Raw genomic sequence first — 18368 nt, 5'->3', positions numbered from 1 at the left:
TCATCTCCTCCCCCGTTGTCCGCGGGCCCCATGGCGCTGTGCATGCGTCGGCCCGGGGCACACGGCCACCGAGCAGGCGTTCCTCCAGAGCACTCGGCATCTCCAGCTGGGTCTTTGTAAAAGTGTTTCGTAGGTTGGGGGGCAGGGACGGGTGGTCCCCCGACAGCTGAGTCCCTGGCCACCCAGGGAGCTGTGCAGTCAGCCCAACAGCTCCCACGGGGACAAAGGACAGCTTCTCCCCACATGTGTCAGGGCAGTCAGCTCAGACTGCAGGGCCTCCAGGGCTGGGGCCAGAGACGCCAGGCCCACCCCAGCCTGCACCCCACCTCCTCTGGGAAGTCCTCTGCCCTGACCTGCACAGCAGGTCCCCGGGCTTCCAGATCCCAGGCAGCGCCTCTGTGCCGCTCACTGCACAGGCCTGGCCCCACCATCCCGGCTGCCCCTCGCCCGGGACTCCCCAGGGCTGCTCTGGGCTGGATGTGGAGTCGAGAGTTCACATTTGCAGAAAGAACGATATGCCCTTAAAGGGCTCGGCAGCGGGCACCAGTCCCCAGGGCTCAGAGGGTTCAGCTGTCGAGCCAGGAAGCAGAGGCCAGAACGTGCACATCAGCTCAAGCCTGGGCCTCCTCCAGGGAAGAAAGGAGACCGGCCCTGCTGGGGCCCCGGGGAGTGACGTGACTGGGACTCCAGACCTCCCGAGAGGCCACCGAGCCGGGGGCCTGGTGAGTGTGTGGCTTGAGTGTGGACAGTGCACCTGCTCCACACAACACACCGAGTCCTTCACAGCTCCCAGACCAGGGTAGGCCTGTGGGCCTCACAGGAAAGGCCCTGGCCACCGTCCGCCTCTGGAGGACGTTGGAGCCTGGGTAAGCTCTTCAGGGAACCTCAGGCTTCTCCAGCCGTGGGCCTCCCTTGGGCCCCTGGGCCAAGCCTCTGGGATCCTACCAGGGCTCAAATCTTATTTTGCGTACATCACATGGAATCTGTTAACAAAAGCTGCCTGCAGGAGTTGCTGGGACTTTTGGGTATCTGTCAGGAACCACTGAATGATACGATTTTTGGGGTGTCCTAACCACCCTTAAATCCTTCCACAACTGTCTACAGACAGCCTGTTTCAGGATACTCAGACAATAGACATGGTGGCCGAATGACATTCAGCCAGGGCCTGACTCCCAGAGCAGACATCACCAGCTGCTGATCCAATGACAGTACTCAGCCAGGCATGATCAATCAATGGGGCCAACTCTTTCCTGCTGGAATTTTGACTGACACTGCCCAGCTCAGGGTCCAGGTACGCCACAGAATCCAGCTTCAATCTCCAACAGACCAACAGGAAGGCGGCAAGAGGGTAAGAAAGCAAGCTATAAAAACCCAGCCGCTCCCCCTCTCCCCCCAAGCAGCCAGCAGACCAGGCACCCACCTCCAGTGCAGTGTATGGACCCAAGGTCTGGCAGGACTGGAGAGGCTGGGGGGGACACCAAGGATTCACTCCACCAAGCCCAGCCCAATGCAATCACCTCAAGTGTGGACGGTGCACCCTCAGCCCGCTGTGTCCAAACCCCAGCACAGCTGGGTCCCTCACAGAGACCTCACGAGTCCCACCCAGCCAGGGCCTCCTGGGAAGTTACAGAGCAGTTCTTCAAAGATGCCTCTCTTCCCCGCGTACCACGTCACTGGCTGGTGGTGCCGTCCACCTTCCCACCCCACCTCGTCCCTCACCTAATGAGAGTGCCGGGGCCAGGGACCGTACCTGCCCCTAGGACCGCGGGGCGCACAGCATGTGCTTACCAGATGCCTGCTAGATGGGCAAGAGGGTGCACAAGTGAAAGGTGAATGAGTGATTCAATGAATGTGGCCCCCTTAGCAAGCCTCCAGGTCTTCATGGGAGGGCTCCCACTTTAAGAGAACCAGGAAGCCTGCGTCACCCATGCTCCCAGTTCTCAAATGCTGGCTCACTTCCCTCTCCCTCCTTGGGAGCACAGCCCACTGTCAGGGGAGCCCTGACGGGCCCAGCTAACAGCCTTTCTGACGAGACGGCTGAGCTTCCCTCCGTGTAAGATGCTCTGTTTATCGGGTCACAGTGGTGCCCACCTGTAATCCCAACTTCTCAGGACAGAAAGGCAGAAGGATCACGAGTTCAGAGTCATCACAAGCATGGTTTAAGACCTTATCACAAATGAGTGCTTCATGGCACCTTTACATGCCTGTAATCCCAGCTACTGGGGGAAAGTGGAGGTCCGGGCAGGCCCAAGCAAAAAGCACAAGACCCTCCCCGAAAAATGAACTAAAGCAACAGGGGGCTGGGGGCGTGGCTCCAGCAGTACAGCAGCTTCCCAGCAGGCCGAAAACCGGGAGGTGGAAAAGAAGAGTGCCTGCGGGGAGGGAGGTCAGCTCAGCCCGGAGCATCCTAAGTCGGCTCCCTTGGGATGCGTGCGTGGTCCGTTCCCACCAGGGCGTTACGACGGCAGGGAGACTCTGTGGGAATGAGGGGCCGGTGTGGACGGCAAGTCCCAATGGACAGGAAGAATGTGGATAAAGAATGGGAACAGCCACCAGGCCCCCATGGTGGCCCCGTGCTGCTGCAGGGCTGGTGTGCCCGGCACAGGGGAGGGAAAGGTAGAGACAAGGAGGGAGGGAGAGCCATCTGGGCCCGCAGCCCCAGTCCCACCGCCCTACCCTTCCTTAGAATAAGCAGAGTTTGTTTTGTTGTTGCTGCTGCTGCTGTTGCTGTTCTGTGTCAGTACTAGAGCTTGAACTCAGGGCCTGAGCACTCTCCCATAGCTGTTTTGCTCCAACACTAGAAACATAGCTCTACTTCTGGCTATTTTGGTGGTTAACTGGAGATAAGAGTCTGACAGACTTTCCTGCCCGGGTTAACTTCAAGCAAAGAGCCTCAGATCTCAGCCTCCTGAGTAGCTAAGATTACAAACGTGAGCCAGCGGTGCCCAATTCTACAATAGGTGTAGTATAAGGCTCACACCTCATGCATTACTAGGTGATTACTCCATGCATTACTAGGCCATTACATCATTTGACAGACAGGAGACCCAAGGGCTCAAGAGGGCTAATAAGGGGCTGACAATGTCCGCTCATCTGCCTTTCAGGCACAGAGCCCAGAGCTGACCACGAGTTTCAGCCACCTACTGCCCAAATCCATCTGGTGCAGGGCTAGCAATGTTCAGAGCTTTTGCTCAAGCCAGTAGACCATGGACTCGGGCTGCCATGTTTCCTTCGGAGGCGGCTGCCTCACCTGCTTTACACGTCCTGCCATTGTCCTGCAGCTGCACACCAGTGGGGCAGGCGCACGTGTAGAAAGGCTCTCTCGGGGACAGCAGGCACAAGTGGGAGCAGCCACCATTGTCCTCTTCACATTGAGTGTGGACTGGAAAAAAAACGGGTGAGAGAAAGTTCTAGAACAGGGCACATGACCCACACACACAGTCACCACCCACAACCCCGGCCACCGCTCTACCACTCATTTCCAAATGAACCAGCATCCCAGCCCCTCCTCTGTTCCTCTTGATCACCCCCAGCGCGACCCTTCCGTGACGGCCCTCTCCCGACCCTCGCCCACTGGCCCCGCCTGGCCCCTCCTCACTGCCTACCCACGGCCATGTTGGACCTTTAGCTTCATCGGCCAGCCCGGTAATTTCTCCAAGTCCAACAGTGACCTTCCCAGCCCCCAGGCCAGCCCAGACCCGCCCTGCCCCTAAAGCAGGCAGCTTCCTCATGCAGAGCTCCTCCAGCAAGGGCAACCTGCCCCCACAGGACGCCTCCCCCATGAAGGCTGCCCTCCTTGTTCCCCTTGCTCAGGACTTGCCCACGCAGCAGGGATGGGGGTCCTACGGCAGTGGGTTCTTGAGCAGGGGCCCACCTTGTTTCCTCAAGAAGCTGGACCCTGCAGGCTCCACCCACACTGGGTGACCATGGCATTTCCCCAAGCCCTCCCACGACAACTGAACATAACAAAGGCATCTGGGACCAAGGGGAATGGGGTTCAGCACCCCTGGAAGAGCATGAACTAGAACAGCAGATTCCCAGCAATGGACTGCCTCTCTCCTTATGTAGGCTGAGCAGATGAGTCGCCCCCTCCCTTCGCCCCCCCCCCAGAAAACACTCCCGAGGGCCCGCCCTCCCCTCTGTCCTGCCCTGTGAACAGCTGCCGCCCCAGGGAGCCAATCTCAAGTTCCAAGTTGAAACCCACAATGGCTTCGCCATAAATATCCGGTCCCTGTGGGAGTGGGGGAGCCTGTAAACCCGGGTCCTACTGGCCCGATGTCCCAGAGATCCAGGGTCTGGTGCCAGGATCCCATAGGATTCCCCAGCTGGGAACCACCAACTCGTGTGTAACTCTTCAAGACCCCTCCCCCCCTCCAGGCCCTGCCCCTCTCCCGCCCCGTGACCCCGCCCCGTGGCCCCGCCCCGTGGCCCAACCCATAGCCCCTCCCCCCCACTGGCTCTGCCCTCAAACTACTGGCTCCTCCCCATATCAGACTCCACCCCCAGTGCTGGCTCCGCATCTCATTGGCTCTGCCTCACTGGCTCCTCCCCATATCAGACTCTACCCCCAGTGCTGGCTCTGCCCCAGCTCACTGGCTCCTCCCCATATCAGACTCCACCCCCAGTGCTGGCTCTGCCCCACCTTATTGGCTCCTCCCCATATCAGACTCCACCCCCAGTGCTGGCTCTGCATTTCATTGGCTCTGCCTCACTGGCTCCTCCCCATATCAGACTCCACCCCCAGTGCTGGCTCTGCATTTCATTGGCTCTGCCTCACTGGCTCCTCCCCATATCAGACTCCACCCCCAGTGCTGGCTCTGCATTTCATTGGCTCTGCCTCACTGGCTCCTCCCCATATCAGACTCCACCCCCAGTGCTGGCTCTGCATTTCATTGGCTCTGCCTCACTGGCTCCTCCCCATATCAGACTCCACCCCCAGTGCTGGCTCTGCATCTCATTGGCTCTGCCTCACTGGCTCCTCCCCATATCAGACTCCACTCCCAGTGCTGGCTCTGCCCCAGCTCACTGGCTCTGCCCCACTGGCTCCTCCCCATATCAGACTCCACCCCCAGTGCTGGCTCTGCCCCAGCTCACTGGCTCTGCCCCACTGGCTCCTCCCCATCCCGCTGGCCCCGCCCTGCTGGCTCTGCCCTCCTATCACTGGCCCCGCCCCACGATGCTGGTTCCACCCCTGTCCCATTGCTCCTCCTCCATCCTCCCTCCCCCTCCGGCACTCACAGAGGGGCTGCCGCTCCTGGCTGAGCACCTGGATGTCCATGGGCGAGTAGAGCGAGCTCAGGATCTCCTTCCTCTTCTCCCCGGTCCTCTTGTTACAGGCATGGATGGAGCGCGTCTGCCAGTCCGTCCAGTACAGAGTGTCCCCGGACAGCGTCAGGGCAAAGGGGTGCGTCAGGCTGCCCTCCACCACCTTCTGCCTGCAAGGGGGGCAGGGCGGCATTGGGCAGGGGTCAGACCTGAGCCCAGCTCTGCCCTGCTCGGGAAGCAGCCAGCCTCTGGTCACAGGGTCCCCAGGCGAAGTCCCCGGAGAGGAAAGGAGCAAACGGCAAGGAGTTACCCCGGGGACTGAGGGCAGCAGAGCAGCACAGCCCTCCTCCCCAGGACCCCCGAGGGGCCCACGCTCAGCCCTACAGATCCTGGCATCAGGGAAGGAAAAGGCAGGACTGTGAACACTGCTGATGGGACTGGCGTTTGTGTGGTTGGCTGATGACCCTCCTCTGCCAGGACAGGCTCTGACCGGCCGTGGGGCTGTGGGCCAGTGTGTGCGTCTCTCTGCGCTGGGTAGGATGGGCTGTTTGTGTAAGTGTTTAAGGAACCGATAAATACCCCAGGAAACAGTTGGCACAAGGAAGCGTCAGCCTCCAGCACCACCACCCTGCCCTGCTGTGGAGCCGCTGCCACCAACGACTCATGTAACACACATGAGGGGCACAGGTAAGAGTGGCACGTGTGTGTATGTGTGTGCAATCTTGGCTTATGCAGTGCACAGGCCTGAGTGGCACGGAGCCAGTCCACTCAAGTGGGCACCTGGCTGCATCTGTGGCCGCGAGCCAGGAAGCCCCCCCATGGAACGTCATTGCAGCCCTCACCAGCCCCCACTCCAGGAGCTGCACCAGGGTGGGTCTGGGGTCTCCCCTCCCCACGGAGGGGGCCCTTGCTTGACCAAGAAAGCCCTTCACCTGTTCACGGAGGACAGCTCTCCGTCTAAAGAGTAACGAAGTCAGGCTTGCTGAGCTCTAAAAGCAACTTCCCAGAGATGGAAAGACCTTTCCCGTGCGTGCATTCATATAATCCATTTTATTGAGCTCCTACTAGGTGCGAGGCCCTCTGGCCAGGCTGGGAGTGCAAGGATAGGCACTAAGCCAGCCCTCGATGCCCTCTGGGTGCTGTGGAGCAAGAGCGGGGTGCTGGGGGGAGGGGGAGACGGTGTGCATACAGTGTCAGAAATATTCACAATCCTGCAAGGCCACATCCCCTAAACCACCATTCTGAAACCCAAAATTGAAAGTTTTTTTTTTGCTTTGTCCTTTTTTTTTTTTTTTGTCAGTCGTGGAAGCTGGGCCTGGGCACTAACTCTGAGCTCTTTTTGTCCAAGGCTAGCACTCTACCACTTTGAGCCATAGCACCAGTTCAGTCTTTTCTGGTGGCTAATTGGAGATTCAAGTCACAGAGAGCTGGGCGCTGGTGGCTCACACCTGTCATCCTAGCTAGTCAGGAGGCTGAGATCTGAAGATCACAAGTGAAAGTCAGCCCAGGCAGGAAAGTCTGAGACTCATCTCCAAGTAACCACCAGAAAACACAAAGTGGTAGTGTAGCTCAAAGTGGAAGAGTGCTAGCCTTGAGCAAAGAGAGCTCAGGGACAGCATCCAGATCCTGATTTCATGCCCCACAACTAACCAAAAAAAAAAAAAGAGTCTCCCAGATTTTCCTGCCAGTCTGGCTTTGAACTATGACCCTCAGATCTCAGTCTCCTGAATAGCTAGAACTACAAGCCTACAAGCATGTGCCACCAGCACCCAGCTGGAAGTTTTTGTTGCTCTTTGGCAGCAAACCAGGGCATGGGTGTCAGCTACGCAGTCCTTCCCGCCCGGCTTAGCAGAAAGTTCTGGATCTGCTGTGGAAAGTCACGGGCCAGGTGGAGGTGGCACCCACCCGCCCGGTTCAGGGGCTTCGGTGTGCCACCTGCACTGTCTTGCTGCTCCAAATTCTCAAGCCTGCCAAACTCTTCAGGTGTCCGGGGTTTGTGTTGGCCTCGAGGCCTGAGTTAAGAACCGCCTTGGCAAGCTGGGAGGGCTGGCGCGCCTCGGGCAGGCAGGGACTCACCGGAAGGAGCCATCCAGGTTGGCACGGTGGATGAAGCTGAGCTTGGCGTCGGCCCAGTACAGCTTCTGCTCCTCCAGGTCGATGGTCAGCCCGTTGGGCCAGTAAATGTCCGAGTCCACGATGATCTTCCGGGCGCTGCCGTCCATGCCCGCCCGCTCAATCCGGGGCGTCTCCCCCCAGTCTGTCCAGTACATGTACCTAACGGGGAGGGGAAGGCAGCAGGGGAGGAACTGAGCACGCTGGCATTTCGGTTCCGATCTCTGACGTGGGTCCTAAATGCTCACCCACCAAATGTTTTGTTGTTTCTTTTGGAAACACGGTCTCAGCACTGATCCCAGGCCGTTCCTAGAACTGGCTCTGTAGCCCCAGCTGGCCCTAAACTCCCAATCCTGCTGCTCAACTTCCCGAGGGATGACAGGTATGTACTACGTCCAGTGAGAGGTGACCAATGGCTAGGGTGTCAGGGAGTAGTTAGGAGTCAAAACTGCTTAAGACAGAAAGTGTGTGTGTGTGTGTGTGTGTGTGTATGTGTGTGTGCCCTTAGCATTTTTGCTCAAGGCTGGCACTCTACCACTCCACCGCTTGCACCACTTGCTCCACTTCTTTAATGATTAGCTGGAAGTGAGAGCCTCAGACTTTCCTGCCCCCGGACTGGCTTCGGCCCATGACTCTCAGATCTCAGCCTCCTGAACAGCTACGATTATAGGCGTGAGCCACGAGCCCCTGGCTTTAGGACTTTATTTTAAGGACAATGAGAAATGGGTCACTAGGTGAGTTCCAGGTTGCATGGACCTGACAGCGGTGGCCACGAAGGGGGTGGTGACGCCACTGGGTCACAGTCCGCAGGGCACCGCGGGCCCAGAGTTCCTCCTACCGCTCAGAACGGAGAGCAAGCGGGAGTCCAACAGTCCCTTCTCTCCCAGAAAGAGCTCTCCTCTGGTGCACCGTTAAACCTATTACTTAAATAGGCTCTGGCTGGTGTTGGATTCTATTTCTTATATTTTTTTTGCTGCTCCGAAAATGCTATGAACAAACCCCTGTAGAAGGCGATCTGAAACACGCAGGGTGGGAGGGATTGACACTCTCCCACGTGACCCACCACGGCACCCACCACGGCACACGCCAGGCCATCCCCACCACATCCCACACACCAGCCACCTGACACGTAACACACGGACTTGGGGTGGTAACAGCACAGCCACGGGGCTCCCCAGCTCTACCAAGTGTCCGGCTGCAGAGGGGGACGGTGGTCACGCGGGGCTGCCTGTGGGGCCCAGGGGCACATGGGAAGTCTGGGGACCGTCTCCATTTTCCCTAGGACCCGAGTACTGCTCTTCCACAGGCTGTAAAAATGCCAGGGGCTCACGCACACCTTCATCCCCAGCTACGGGGAAGCCGAGACTAGAAGGACCAAGGTGCCAGGTGGGTGTGGGCAGAAGAGACCACGACTCTGCCTCCATGGACAGAAGCTGGACCGCGGCACGTCCATGTCAGCTCACTGATGCTAGCCAACCTAAAGTAGCTCAGGTGCGCACCCAGGCAGGGGGTGAGACCCATCCTAAAAATAACTGGTGAGAAACTGGGCAGGAGGCGTGGATCGACAGGATAGCACCAGCAAGGGTCTCAATACAGACGTGCACACACGCACGCACGCACACACACACACACACACACACACACACACACACACACACAGAAACGACAAAGAGCTGCTCCCGGGCAGGTCTGTGGGTCTGCGGCTTGCTGGTGTATATCCTCCAACAGGGGGCTGGCACTCATGTCGCTGAGAAGCCTCCGCGGCCTTCGGGGCTCCCTTGCTTGGTCTCCCTCCGGGGAGCAGGCACAGCGGGCCTGACGCCCAGGCCTGGGCGCCCAGCCTTGCCGGCACTCCAGGCTCCCCCAGGGGAAGCGGCCCAGCCTGGGGGACGCCAGGTCCCCATCCAGTCATGAAGGTACCGAAGGCAGCGGGGGAGGGGGGTGGGGGGACAGTGCCCATCACCCTGAGGGGCCCACCTCCCCGCCTGGCTCACTGGCCAACGGTTCTGGGGACTGACCTGGTCTCCGGGGCCAGCAAGCCTCCTTTCCTTGGCCTCCACCTCCTCCCAGGTAAAAACTTCATTTGCGCCAACCAACCTTGAGCTGGCCCCAGGGACAGTGACACCAGCATGACCAGGGGTTGGGGACCAGGCTTAGCTGTGCCCCTTCCTCCCAGATGCAAAGCACCAAGGGAGCGCTGCACCACAGGAGACCCCAACACTGGGCTTCCCAGCCAGGGGTCCCCGAGTCAGGACCAGCACCCTCCCCCGGAGCAGTTCCGTGGGCAGTGGACCCAGGCACAGGGTCCTCATACAAGACGCCCTGCCCTCTCCTCCCCCACTTGCTGTCCCCAAACCCCTGTGGCCCCAGCGGTGACAGAGACAGCACCTGTCTCTCTCACTGTCTCCAGGGCCTCTTACGGCGTCTTGCTTGTTTTGAGTAACCATGCCACACAGAGGTCTGGGGCAGAGGCCATTTCCCCCGGTTTCTCCAGCCCGAGGGCCTGGACAACACCCAGGGCCCTCCGTCCACTCAGAAGGAATCGGCTGCAAGGCCAGCGGAAAGGCGGGGGCCGTGTGGGCTCAGGGCCTCCTTGTAGAAAGGTGCCCGTGGGGACGGATGCTCCCACGTCTACAGCCCCGCTGCAGGGCAGGGCTGGCCAGCTGGGGGAGCCTGGAGGAAAATCCACTCCTGGCCATACCAAGGGACGGGGAGCAACGGCGCAATTCAGAGCAAGGCCACTGGCACTGAAGGAAGGGGTGGGGTCCACACGGACTGTAGATGGAGATCAGCAGCCCCCGCAGGCTGATACAGGCAGCCAGGTGGCGCTGGGACGCAGGGCCTGCGGTGTCACACGTGCACACGTGTGCGTGCACGTACACTCACTCCCTCCCTCTCTCTGCCTACATCCCTGCCTGGCCAGCTGAGCTGCCCACACTGCCTGCACCGGGGGCCACGCCGCCCTGGCCATGTCTCGCCCCACCCAGGAAGGCACGGAGATGTCAGGGCCCCACAGGCTCCTACTGTGAAAGCGGCACTGACTGAGCCCACGAGCGGCGTGTGGCCTGTTAGCTGACCTATGACACGGCTGCCCCTCAGCACAGACAGAGACACTGAGACGCAGAGAGGCGGCCTGGCCTCGTCTGCCCCTCGAGCCACGTGCAGAGCGCACGCTAGGGCAGGCGTTCCTTCCTTCAAAACTCACCCCTGGCTGGGTGCTGGGGGCTCACGTCCGGAACCCTAGCTACTCAAGAGGCCGAGGATCAATGTTCAAGTCCAAGACTCTTTTCTCCAGCCAACCAGCATAGAGCTACGGCTCACGTGGGAGAACATTAGCCTTGAGTAAAAAAGCTCAGGGACAGCGTCCAGGCCCTGAGTTCAAGCCCAAGGACACACACGCGCGCACACAGGCACACACACACACACACACACACACACACACAGATCCCAAGCCTGGCCCCTTTCCACACACACCCCCCCAGCCCATCACCCCAGAGCCACCGTCCCCCACTGCCAGGATTGCAGTCATAACTGCTTTTAGGGCCCCACACCCATCCCAAAACCTACACTCACTGTACCAACAGCCGAAAGCTGCGCTTGCATCACACCCGACAGCGCCACTGGAGACCTGCCCTGCCCCACCCCGCACGTCCTAGCTCCCGATCCCCACCTCCCTCAAGACCAGCCTTCAACCCCCTCAGCCTTTGCAAGGGTGTGTCTCCCTCTGTCCAGAAGGTTCTTCTCCTGACAGTGCTTCAGATCTCTGCTCCAAAATCGCCAAGAGGCGTCCCGGGTACCGGTGCACTGACTGGAAGCCCCTGGTCTGTAGTGGCGCCCCTGCCCTGCGTGGGTCTCCTGGTGGCATCGGTCCCACTTCCACACAGCACTTACCGTGATCTCCCCCCCACCCCCACCGTGAACCTTCGCTGAACACCAGCAGGGAGCGGAGGAGGCAGGGTGGACACAGGCCTGCAGAGCAGCCTGGGAGGCAGCCCCGGCCCACGCTCTCTCCTCCAGCCTCTGCTGGCAGGGAGGCTGTCACCTCAGCTGCCACCTCCAGAAGGAGGTACAGGTGTACAGGTGGGCGGAGACGGGAGGGAGGGAGGTGCGTTTCTGGGTCTGGGGAGACCATGCTGGCAGGGCGGCCGCTGCGTGGCCAGCTATGATGGCTGCCCAGTGGAGGAGCCCATGGGGACCAAGGACACCCCAGGAAGCTGGTTCCGGGGCGCTCCTTGTGGGAGGAAGGGGACACTAGGCTGCTCAGGCCTGCGTCAAGACATGGATGCACACACACCCCTCTCTGTACACATGTGCTCACCCCAACACAGTATCACACGCACCCACGCACACCTGCATGCACAATCCCCGTGCCCTCCTGCTGTGCACTCGTGTGTGCTTTTTCATGCAACACACTGGTGAACATACACTGACACATGTGCTTGTGTGCGCTCTGTGCTATGCAGACTCCACACTCCCACCCCACCCCACGCACAAAGCAGGCAGCCCAGAGATGCCCACGGCTCCCACTCAGCCCAGGGTGCCTCCTGCAGACCCCCACCCGGGCAGACGGGGGGCTCAGCCTCCACAGAACCCCCTCGTCTGGCTCCTCAAACCTCAGTCTTGAGCAGGAGCGGGGAGCCCTCAACCCAACGTCCCAAGGCACTTGAACAAAGCAGGTTCACAGCCAGCTTCCATTAAGCTAGCAGCCCCCTGGGGCAGGAAGGACACTGCCAGGGGCAATGGCGAGTGGGCGGCATCAGTGCTAGGGTCAAGATGGGGACACTGAGGCACAGAGCGGAACTCAGAGTTGCAGCACTCAGGGCTGGGGATATGGCCTAGTGGCAAGAGCGCTTGCCTCGTATACATGAGGCCCTGGGTTCAATTCCCCAGCACCACATATACAGAAAATGGCCAGAAGTGGTGCTGTGGCTCAAGCGGCAGAGTGCTAGCCTTGAGCAAAAAGAAGCCAGGGACAGCGCTCAGGCCCTGAGTCCAAGGCCCAGGACTAGCCAAAAAAAAAAAAAAAAAAAGAGTTGCAGCACTCAGAGGGCAGCGCTGTCTAGAGGCCAGGGCCGCCCCCCCAAGGCCCGCCTCCACCAAAGCCAGTGGAACACCAGGGGACAGCCTGTCCAGGGCCCCTCCAAGGCCCGCCTCCACCAGGGCCAGTGGAACACCAGAGGACAGCCTGTCTAGGGGCCCCCCAAGCCGCCTCCACCAGGGCCAGTGGAACACCAGAGGACAGCCTGTCCAGGGCCCCCCAAGGCCCGCCTCCACCAGGGCCAGTGGAACACCAGAGGGCAGCCTGTCCAGGGCCCCCCAAGCCACCTCCACCAGGGCCAGTGGAACACACCAGAGGACAGCCTGTCTAGGGGCCCCCCAAGCCGCCTCCACCAGGGCCAGTGGAACACCAGAGTACAGCCTGTCCAGGGCCCCCCAAGGCCCGCCTCCACCAGGACCAGTGGAACACACCAGAGGGCAGCCTGTCCAGGGCTCACACCGCCACTTCGGCTCAGAAGCCTGGTGGGGCCATGTTGCTCGGGTCAGGCCCACGCCGCAGCTTCTCAGAGCCTATTGACACTGCCCAGCTAACCTACAAAGTGTTTCCCACATGGCTCACAGCTGTAGCCCTAACTATTCAGAGGCTGTGAGATCTGCAGACTGTGGTCCAAAGCCGGCCCAGGCAGTCTGTGAGGATCTTACTTCCAGTTAATCACCAAAAAGCCGGACCTGGAGCGGTGGCTCAAGTGCAGAAAAGCTCAGGGACAGTGCCCAGGCCCTGAGTTCAAACCCCACTGGCACAAAATAATAATAATTAGGACCCAGAACCAGGGCAAGGGGTGGTGGGCTTACCCGTGAGCGGGGTCCAGGGCGATGGCCCGCGGCTGGTCCAGGTCTTGCCAGAAGAGCACCTTGCGCGACGTCCCGTTGAGGTTGGCCACCTCGATGCGGTTGGTCTCCGAGTCCGTCCAGTACAGCTTCCTGCCCACCCAGTCGCAGGCCAGGCCGTCGGGCGACACCAGGCCGGAGATGACGACCGTGTGCGGGGCCACCCCCGTGTGGTTCAGGTAGGCCTGCTTGATGGCCTCCTCGCTCACGTCCGTCCAGTACACGGCTCCCGTGGAGAACAGGAAGTCCACGGCCGCCGCGTCCTCCAGCCCGCTCACCACCACGGTGGACTCCAGCTTCACTCCGCCTGCATCCACCAGCCGCACGTCCCGGCGGTTGGCAAACAGCAGGAGCGGCGAGGCTGTGGACGCAAGCACCGCGTGAGGAGAGCGGGGCAGAGGCGCGGGCGCCCGCTCGGCCCTTCCCTCCGGGGCCGGGCACAGACTAGCCTTCGCTGGTCTCTCCCCCCAAGAAGGGTGACGTCCTGTGTGCGAGGCGCAAGCGAGGCCCCGCCCCACACGTCGCTCTGCTCCGCGAGAAGCCGGACGCAGAGGAGGGCAGAGGAGGGCAGAGAGGGGGACACGGCCCCGGCCCTGCTGCCCCGCGAAGGCCCGGCCAAGAGGCCAAGTTCTGAGAGGTGGCTCAGAGCCCCTGCAGGCTGGGGGGTGGGACCGGGGCGAGACCGAGCCTCCGCATCCTGCCAGCTCTGTCGCCACTGTCCAGAGGCAGGCCCCTCCTCCAGCTGTGGCCTGCACCCCCCAACCACCGCCCCCCTCCCCCGTGCGTTCCATGTCTTCCCCACAATGATTGTGGACATCCCCACAAAAAAAAAAAAAAGTGCCTTAAAGCCAGACACTTGGGGGTCACATCTGTCACCCTAGCTACGCAGGGGGCTGAGATCTGAGGCTCGTGACCCAAAGCCAGCCTGGGCAAGAAAGTTCATGAGAATCTTATCTCCAATGAACCACCAAAACCCAGTGAGAGCACTATCCTTGAGCAAAAAAGTTCAGGGGCAATGCCTGGGCCAAGGTTAAGCCCCAGGACGGGCACTAGGTAGATATATAGACAGGTAGATACGTAGGTAGGTAGATAGATGATAGATAGAGGGTTGGGAATATGGCTTAGCAGTAGAGTGCTTGCCTTGCATGCATGAAGCCCTGAGTTCGATTCCTCAGCACCACATACACAGAAAAAGCCAGAAGTGGCGCTGTGGCTCAAGTGGTAGAGTGCTAGCCTTGAGCAAAAAGAAGCCAGGGACAGTGTCCAGGCCCTGAGTCCAAGGCCCAGGACTGGCAAAAAACAAAACAAAGAAAGATAGATGATAAACAGACAGACAAGCTTAAAGGCCTGTCAGAACGCCGTTCGTCGGGAGCTCACTGGCCAGTGCCTGGAATGAGATCAGGCTCCCACGTGGCCTCAACAGCCTCCGGCCTCCCTTCCTACTCTTCTCTCCTCCCAGCAACCCTGGCACCACGTATCCGGCTCTCCGGCACTCAGGCTTTTCCCTGCTTGACGACCCCAGTGAGGGTCTCAGGCTGGCACTCGTGTGGATGAGAACTTGCGGAGAGGGGGTGGGGAGCAGACATCATCCCAGGTCTCAGAAGCAGCACTGATAGGTGGTCAGCAGGGCTGGCCTGGCCACAAACTCTCCAACTAGTCAGGACTTGGCTAGGGACAGCTAACTTTCCTCCTGGGAGCTGCAGATCTCTGGGGTCCCTGCACAGACGGGGGCCAGCCAACCACAACACCCACGCTACCAAGAGGCTCCTTCAGACGCAGAAATCAAAACAAGCTGCACCCAAGCAGGGAAAGCGGTGGAGTGAGATCCTGCGCTGACCTCCATGGGCCCCTTCCCAGGAGGCCTGCCTCCTCCGCTGTCCAGGGGTGCCCAGGACTGCCACACACGGGCGGCGGCACAGCACCGGCTCCGGGCCCCTCCTTCTTCCAGGTGACTGCTCTGAAGGATGGGGGGGTGGATACCGGGGGTCTGAGATCACGACCACTAGAATCAGGAGCACCAAGACCTCCTCTCCAACATCATCACAAAATAACCTGAGCAAAAACAGGGCTGAGGGAGGCTTGAATTGTAGAGCACCTGCCTCCTAAATGCAAGGTCCTGAGTTCAAATCCAGCACCACCAAAAAATCACCTCAATACAAAATGGAAAAAAGACTCCAAGAGGCTTTTCTCCAAAGAAGATGCACAAGGCCAAGTGCCAGTGGTTCACACCTATAATCCTAGCTACTCAGGAGGCTGAGAGCTGAGGATCGAGGTTCCAAGCCAGCCCAGGAAGGAAAGTCCATAAGATGCTTATCGCTAACAAACCAGCAAAAAGCTAGAAGCAGAATTGGAGTTCAATGGTAGACTGCAAGCCTTGAGTGAAAAAGCTCAGGGGAAGTGCCCAGGCCAGCCTTAAAGACCCAGGACTGGCACATGCACACGTGCACGCACACACACGCACACACACGCACATGCACAAATGGCTGACACATACATGAAAAGATGCTCGGTGTCCCCCCATCATTAGGAAAATGCAACCCAAAATTACAGTGAAAAGCTACTTCATACATACGAGGATGATACTACTAAAAGGAAAAGAAAACAAGAAACAGCCCAGGCGCAGGGTTCAAAGCCAGCCTTTGCAAAAAGTATGTGCAATACCATCTCGACAAGTAAAAGCTGTGTGCACCTGTAATCTCAGTATTCAGGACATCCAAATAGGAGGATCACAGTACAGGTTGGCCACGGCTTACATGCAATACTCCATTCAAAACGTAAATCAGAACATGGCCTAGGGGCAAGAATGCTTGCCTCGTATACACGAAGCCCTGGGCTCGATTCCCCAGCACCACGTATATAGAAAACGGCCAGAAGTGGCGCTGTGGCTCAAGTGGCAGAGTGCTAGCCTTGAGCAAAGAGAAGCCAGGGACAGTGCTCAGGCCCTGAGTTCAAGCCCCAGGACTGGCAAAAAAAAAAAAACATAAAGAGGGAAGGCGGTGTGGCTCAAATGATGGAGAGCTGCCTAGCAAGCACAAGGTCCTGAGTTCAAATCTCAGTACTGTCCTGTCCAGTGCAGGAAACCCAGAAGACGGTGGGCTCGTGGAGGTCGTTGCTCTGAGTGCTTCCGCCTGTGGAGACCCCAACCTCAAGACAGAGTCTACCCGCTCTGCCCTGGGGATCCATCCTCAGCTCCAGGGAAGGTGAGCCGTCCTGGGGATGGCAGGCTCAGCCCTCACGCCTCGCCCTTAGGGGGTGCTGGGAGAGTGGGAAGGTGCTCAGGACCAGGGAACCCGCACAGGATGGGGGTGGGGGGCCCAGAGGCCCCGGAGTACAGGTAGGCTAAGACCCCCCCACGGCCCACCGGCGCAGAGTGCACTCCCATTCATCCGCCAGCCACCTGGCGCAGGACCACCAGACTCCTACTTCCTGTGCGAGTGGAGGCTGGGTGTGCCCGGCTCCGCCACGTCCAGGTCTTGGGTTTGTCCTCACACGTCCAGCCAGCGTGTGATCTGCTGGGGCTTGCTGAAATTCCACACCGTGGTGCCTAGCCTGGGAGTCCCGAATCACGTACACACGTGTACACACACACACACACACACACACACTGTGCTGTCCTCAGGCCCCAGGAAGCTCTCGACCAGGGCCCCCCCCCCCCCCCCCCGGCCTGAGGACTCCTTGTAAAAGCAAGCAGGGAAAAGCCCGACTTGGGATGTGGCTTTCCTCTTGGCTCCTCTGCCAAGAAAGGGCTGTGGGAGGAGGGACGGAGGCTGGAGGAGCCAGGCCGCCAGAACCTTCCCTGAAGCCCGGTGCCAGGGCAGGAAGGGGCCCTGGGACCAGCCCGGCCCAGGGAGAGGGGAGGAGTGGCGGCAAGCCCCCCAGGCACACGGGACCCAGCTCTGCCGACTCTCCCTCCACCAACTGGAAAGACCACATTTCCCCAGTTTAGACTCGGGGCAGTTCAGGTGTGCGCCGCTTCAAAGGCGGAGAAGGTGGGGGTATTGTAATTTCCTGGGCCATTCCCCTGCCAAGTCTGTGGGAGCCTGAGAGCCAGCCTCCTGGAAGAGAGGGCCAGGGCAGGTGGCCTGGCCAGGGCAGGCCGGCTCTTCCCGGGATGGGCTCCCGCTCCCAACACCTAGCTGACAAAACCACACACTTCATTGCAAAGCCTGAAGAAGCCCCTCGTGGGCTCTCCACCTTCTCCTCGGGAGCCCAGGCCAAGGCGGGGCAATGACACCTGAGGGGCGTGGCCTCCCGGGCCCCATCCACCAATCACGCCCTGGCCGGTGTGAGCAACCACGAGGAAGAGGCACGGTCACAGGAGGCCCGCCCACCGATCACGAGCTTCCCAGGCACAGCACACCCAGGCCGAAGGTGGAATCCACACTGGAAGGAAAGGGCAGGGGAGAAAGCAGCAGCGGCTGCCGCAGAGAAAACCGCTCGTGGCTAAGGGACAGGGTGCCCTCCTGCCGTCACAACTGAGCACCCAGCACCTGCTGGGGATGGGTACTCCACACAGAAACACACTGGAAGCAAGAAACACGATGAATGGGGTCCCGCGGAGGCAGCAGGCGTCCGTGTTGGGGTCGGGGCAGGTTTGGGGGAGGGGGGGGGAATACGGTAGGGAGGGAGCATTCTACCTAAAGCAGTCAGGGGAGGTAAGGGAGGCAGGGACTGAGGTGGAGGGACAGGAGGATGGGGCATGTGACTGGCTGGTCCTTAGGGGCTTCTTCGCTGCACTCCCCTCCCATGAGAGACACTGAAAGAAATGAAACCTGACACAGACTACGACAGGGTGGCACCCTGAAGACAAGATGCTCAGTCAGAGACCAGGCCAAAGTCCACGCCAGGCTGGGCATGGTGGCTCACATCTATAAGGCCAGTGCCCAAGAGATGGAGGCCAGGAGGACTGTGGATCACACACAGCTCAAACAGAAAGTCAGCAACTCATCTCAACCACCAAGCCTTGGATAGCGTTCATGCCTCTGATGCTAGCGATCGGGGGGTACGGGTGGTCTAAGGCTGGCTGTGTACAAAAACTCAAGACCCTTCCCAAAAAATAACGAAGGCAACGAGGCCCGGAGATGCGGCTCAAGTGGTAGCGCCAC

At 59.8% G+C, this 18368-nt stretch overlaps 1 protein-coding gene across 1 annotated transcript in view; it reads right to left on the bottom strand.

Moving 5' to 3' along the window:
• The window catches only part of Lrp5 (LDL receptor related protein 5), an 84758-nt gene that overhangs the window by 45910 nt on the left and 20480 nt on the right, over positions 1–18368 (bottom strand). Inside the window, exons 2-5 of the mRNA XM_048359661.1 lie at positions 13228–13624; positions 7342–7539; positions 5239–5435; positions 3251–3382 (exon numbers count right to left, since the gene is read on the bottom strand). Of these exons, the coding sequence (XP_048215618.1) occupies positions 3251–3382; positions 5239–5435; positions 7342–7539; positions 13228–13624 (924 nt within the window). The remainder of the gene's footprint in view (positions 1–3250; positions 3383–5238; positions 5436–7341; positions 7540–13227; positions 13625–18368) is intronic.

The sequence above is a fragment of the Perognathus longimembris genome, chromosome 13, assembly GCF_023159225.1.
Source record: "Perognathus longimembris pacificus isolate PPM17 chromosome 13, ASM2315922v1, whole genome shotgun sequence".
Lineage (NCBI taxonomy): Eukaryota > Metazoa > Chordata > Mammalia > Rodentia > Heteromyidae > Perognathus > Perognathus longimembris.
Note: the sequence above shows the minus strand (reverse complement) of the source record. Positions and strands in the feature narration are given on the sequence as shown.